General features: G+C 37.0%; 1 protein-coding gene across 1 annotated transcript; it reads right to left on the reverse strand.

Annotated features, from left to right (window-relative positions):
- Positions 1-300: 300 nt before the first annotated feature.
- LOC137730684 (deoxypodophyllotoxin synthase-like) lies at positions 301-1,776 on the reverse strand. The gene is made up of 3 exons (XM_068469650.1): positions 1,418-1,776; positions 978-1,299; positions 301-546 (listed from the first exon to the last, which is right to left on the reverse strand). Exons 1-3 carry the CDS (start codon positions 1,774-1,776, stop codon positions 301-303), a joined length of 927 nt encoding a protein of 308 aa, XP_068325751.1.
- Positions 1,777-5,632: the final 3,856 nt, after the last annotated feature.

Here is a 5,632-nt window from a genome sequence, read left to right on the forward strand (position 1 = left end):
ATAAATGTCAACATCATTGTGGACCCCCCAATAATAAAAATGGCATAAGAGTAAATAAAGAAAAGAGTTTGATCCATTATGAACTTTTCATACACAAAATGTTCTTTTAATTAAAAATAAATAGTGTCAAGCCATTTTCTTTAAAACTCTATATTAAATAAGAAGCAATGACATGACGTCCATCACATAAACATATACTAAACAAACTCGCAAAGAAAATAGAATAGTAAAATACACGTCGCAAATTAATTAAGTAAAACAATAAGAGAGGGATTGACTTGGAGTCTGGGATCCGACAGATCAAACACCACAATATGTCTTGATGGAAAAGTTAGGTCCAAGTGTGGGGTAATTCTCCATGAAATATTGAACATATTCTAACAGATGCAATGGCTTATACTTTAGGGGGTGGTCCTTGTCTACAAGCTCATTGGGTACGCATGTTTCCCCTTCCTTGAATGAAAATAGAGCTAACGAGTGTCTTACACCATTCTCCCTCAAGGTGACTCGATGTCTACAAGCTTGAATTCTGTCGTTGCTCCAAACCTATGTCAACCAAAACCATAAACACGCCCGTTAAAATTTAGCACATGTTGGAACAAAGTATACAATGATATCAATCGTAAGTTGAGCATGAGTCTCTCAATATTTTTTTCCTACCAAAGTGGGGAGTTGAGACTGGGTGCCAGTAGACCAAATGATCACAGGCTTCGTTATTGAATTCTAAAACTTTAATTTATTACCGTCACTTAGTACTACGGTTTAGCGGTATTCCTTTTTACTTGTAAGTGAGAGGTCTTAAGTTCGTTTCTCGTCAAAGACAAATTTGAATCATATTATTGCTAGCCCATTGTGAGACTAAATATATTATCTCTCCCTTAGCGTAATAATATTTTTTGTTCAAAAAAAAAAAAAAAAAACAACTTTAATTTCTTACCAAACTCGTGACACGTATATCACATAATTTTGTGGCATACCTTAAATCCATCACCAGCTATAAAGATGAAGGATGAAGGCACAGGATCAAAAGAAATCCACTCATCGTCCTTTGACTTTATTTCCAGACCTTTGACATGATTTTGACAGAGTACGGTGCTAAAGCCCTTGTCTGTATGGCCGGGCATTCCCACATCAATTCCCCTTTTCTCAGGTTCATTGTATTTATTAAATTTGTAGAAGTAAACAACTGATCGAATGTGATCATCATGGTACTTCTCCACTCCATAGTTTTCAAATACCATTCTTGTCACAGTATGCTCTAGTTTTTCCATCACTTTTGCAAACAAATCAGCACCCTGACTGCCCAACAAATAATAAATTATAACAGTGTAAATGTGTAAAAATTAAAAAGAAAAAAAATAGATTTTTGACGATCTTCTTGGGATGTTTATGATGGATTTCAGTTGAGATTTTATACCGAAATTGATCGTTTCCATTGGGCCAAAAGTGATGCGTAAACTTTTTAGTCTCTTCAGGGTTTGTAGGATAACCAATCGCCAAGCTTTCATTAGCGGCGTTCAAAGATATGTAGCCCATGGGGAAAGGCCTTTCATAAGTAATTTGCAGCTTGGTTTCGGTTGGGAAATCAAACAAGTCATCCAACGTACCAAAGAAGGGACTGCGAATCTCAGAAGGAATTAGGTCGGGTAGTTTTGCCACGAAACAGCCAAGCTCTTCAAGTGCATGACAAATGTCTTTGCGTAATGAGAGCCAAGAACTGGTCCCTGGCTTGAAGCAGTCTTCGTCGGAGAAATCTACCACTGTAAGTTTGGCCATTGTTTGAAAAGGTTTTGAGGGGTCTATGGTTAAGCTCCAGAGATGTATACACCTAGCCAACAAAAATGATACTTATAGAACAGCAGGTTATGTATTCTCCTTCACTGTCATATTTCTTTAATGTCTATCTGATGTGGGCGGGTTGTTCTTTATATTTATCATAATAATCTGCTCTCCAACTTGTTACAAAGAAATGGATTCATGACAAGCAGTGAAAGTGACTTTTGTCCTTTATTATTTTTTTTGCAATAATCATTCTATTTCTTTTATGGGTAAATGTGGTAATGAAAGAACAGGTGAAGCAGACAAGAAATAATTAAATATAATAATTTCCCGTAACTTAGAGATTTAGTGATCTACGTCCCAATTTTTGTACTTTCCTTATATTATAAACAAGAGGTAGAGTTGAATTGTTGTATTTAGTGATATACGTCTCTACCAGTCACATTTGTTGTGGGACAGAGCTTACATCATTACAAATTTTTTAGTGAAACCTGACAAAATAGGCCTGTTTTGGGTTTACGTAGGATCGTGAGAGAGACACTTTTATGTTACTGTTGACCTCTAAATTTACCAAATTTATGTGGAAAAAATTAGGGTCTAATTGTTATATTAAATCACATACAAAATTAAGAAATAATTTATGCAATTATATATCAAATTAATGCATGCACATAAGTAACTAATGTTAAATGAACATGAGATAATGGATTATAAAAACCTGAAAATACGGTCAAGGCAAGTGTTGGAAACTCTGTCTTTAAGACAAGTTTATGACCCACTACGGTGCTCGTAGTTGATCAGTGCTTGTCTCCCAAGATACAACGACCATGTCCTTGTAATAATAACACTTCAAATCACAAGACTCCAATGAACTACGATTATGTTGAAAACTTTCTCACATAGACTCGATGTAGGCTCTCTAATTTTTAGTGCACATGTATGATGAAAAGTTGTTAAGTGATTATAGGGGGCTTCCCTATTTGTAGAATTTGATATACCTCTTTTGAAAGAATGTGATCATTAATGAAGAGTTAAAAGTTGCAATTCTTTATTTGAATAAATACGTCTTTCCACCAAAAGATATCACTTCTAATTTCCATTCAATTAATAAATTTAATATTATGATAATAATAATAATAATAATAATAATAATATTATTATTATTATTATTATTGTTATTATTATTATTATTATTATTATTATTATTATTATCATCATTAATTTCCAACAACTTACATGGTGCATAGACCGGTAACTAAGAGCTAACTATGTCCTTCCTGTGATTGATGAAGGCGTGCCAACTCGCCATTGAGGTGAATCGGGTGAGTAAGATGAATGTAGTGGTGGTGTCAAATCGCGCTACAAACTTGTGGACCGAGCGACTATGGTCGAGGAAATAATACTCTTGGCCTAGGGTTCTTAGAACCTAAACACATGGTTGCAAATCTCGCTGCAATTCAGGATCATCTGGACCGTGTTTGGTGCTTCAACTATATTTATGAGAATATACGGGTGCCAAATCAGTATCAGGCTGTAAGGGAAAAATACTCAAAGGAAATTAGCGTCCTTATGGTGAAAGTTGTTCGGCCAGATGAATACCAAACTCTAAATTTACTTGGGAGTAATCAATCGTAGAACACCTTACTCCGCTAAGAGATTGATGAAGTGACTTCTTTCAGCAAAAGAATCAGAAAATTTTCGCCGACTAAGACTTGTATAGGAAACCAACAAGGATAGGAAAGTGTTGTTTAACCAAACTGATTATATGCCAATTGGGAGGAGGTTAGTGAGCAGTTACTATTTTTCTTAGGGTGTGAAATGGTTTCGCATAGAGCATTGGTTTGAGTGTTCAGTTGAATATCGCTTTATTTTTGCGAAACCTCTTTTATTTATAGGTGTTGGGGCCCAAAAATGTCACTTAGAAGCCCAATCATATCTCAAGGCCAAATAGTTGTGGAAGCGCCACAAGCCGAGCTCAAATCTATACACAAAGTACAAAATGGAGAATATGCCAATTTACGATCATGTCATGTCAATAAAATTATAGTTTATTAGACGGCAAGCACATGCAAATCATGCATATCTACCATGCCAAGCCGTATTATGATATTAATACATTAATATTATAATACGAGTCACGCCCAATATGCGACACACTTAAATGACGTCAGCAACATAACGGGGCTTGCCGAGTGGTTCATGGTATGGATGGTTACGAAAATTCACCAGGCATGCATGGAATTAAAATTGTGGAAGACTTTTGGGCTACTTGGGAGAACCAAAAGTCAAAGCCCATGATTTTGGCTTCAGTAGGAAGGCTTGAGAAGAATAGCTTTATCTTTCCCATTTCCCTTAACTTTGGAACTGACCAAAACCCAAAACTGAGCTAACCAAATAAGAACAAATTACATGTTTACCTAGAGTCGTGCGCCCCTTTTTTGTGCAAAAAAGAATCTTTCTTTTCCAAGTTCACACAGGAAAAAAAGGAGAGAAAGCAAGAAGGAGCGTCACCAAAGATATGTCATGTTATGGGAATTGATCCAGGAAAGGCACTGTGGGACTTGGTCTCGGAAAGGAGAAACTTTGGGCAGCGTGCTCAAACAGCCTTCACATGGCTTGTAGTCTCTGTGGTGTTATACAAAAAAGGAAACATGTAGTTATAGCCATAGAAAGATGAAGGGAAGACTTAATTGATTTGGAAACAGAGAAGAGACCAAGGGATTCCTCAACTAGAGCCTAGAAGGGTTTCTGCTTTTATAAATACAAGCCATTAGTATGCTACAAAAAAGGAGGGACACAACCACGTGGGGGGAAGAAGAATGACAAGTGCAAGAGCAAGAACATAAAGGAGATTGCCATAAAGTTAGACCTAGCAGAGCAAGAATGCGAGAAGGTTATAACCTGCATCGTGGCCTACCAGCAATAGCTCATTTCCAGCAACAATAGGAGGGCGAAAATTCAGCAGTTCCAGCTCAGAGATTTGGTCATCAAAAAAACCTTCATCAGCGCCCAACGGGAAGGCTTTAAAAAGATGGATCCGATCTGAGAAGAGTTGTACGAGTTCAGCTAAGTAGGTGGAAATGGCAGCTACACCCTCACCATTATGAACAACAAGGAGATCGAGAAGCAGTGGAATCCCTACAACCTGAGAAATGACTATGCGTGAGCTCCCCATCTTTCCTTAAACCCTGTTCAAGCCAAATAAGTTTGAAGACTTAAGCAGCTCGACAAACAAGACCTCGCAAACAATGATTTTCCCAGTTGTTATGCAGTTTCTACCTTTCGTAAAGTTGATACATATCATTATTCTCAATGAAGATTTAAGAAGTCATTCCTAAAATTAGCCATGATAGTCTCTTTCAAGTCCTAGCTAACTGAATGATTCGATTTCGTGGGAACCTGGGTCTCTACGGAAAGAGAAGCTAAGTGCAGGACCTTTGCCCATGAAGATTCACACAACTGCACATTTTTGCAGTGACTAGTTAGCAATCTTCATGTTCATATAAAGCTCTATCTGCTACCGACATGTTACGCAGTTTACAAATGCAAAACAGACCCTTAGGTTACTACACATTGCCTAGTGTAAAATAGCCCCTTGGATTACTACACACTGATTCCAAAATTGTTGTGAGGCTACACAACCTATGAAATTGATTACATAAAGTGCAATGTATTCTTTGAATCATTGCCTATGAAATTCCATACGACTGCACACTTATGATGTGATTGGTTAGCGAATTTTGTCCCATAAATCTTTAGTATGTTGTGATGCAGGCCATGCAGCTCAAGGGATTAAAGAATCAAATCTTCAAAAGGCTAAGTCTCACGACCAAGGTGGTCACGTAGACCTGTA

This window comes from Pyrus communis, chromosome 4 (genome assembly GCF_963583255.1).
Source record: "Pyrus communis chromosome 4, drPyrComm1.1, whole genome shotgun sequence".
NCBI classification, from domain to species: domain Eukaryota; kingdom Viridiplantae; phylum Streptophyta; class Magnoliopsida; order Rosales; family Rosaceae; genus Pyrus; species Pyrus communis.

What these genes read in the sequence shown, in the direction of transcription:
- LOC137730684 (XM_068469650.1), bottom strand. Translation starts at nt 1,776, where the DNA reads ATGGCCAAACTTACAGTGGTAGATTTCTCCGACGAAGACTGCTTCAAG. An exon ending in AATGGAAACGATCAATTTCG is followed by an intron (nt 1,300 to 1,417) that starts GTATAAAATCTC and finishes TTTGTTGGGCAG; the next exon opens with TCAGGGTGCTGATTTGTTTG. An exon ending in TAGCTGGTGATGGATTTAAG is followed by an intron (nt 547 to 977) that starts GTATGCCACAAA and finishes TGGTTGACATAG; the next exon opens with GTTTGGAGCAACGACAGAAT.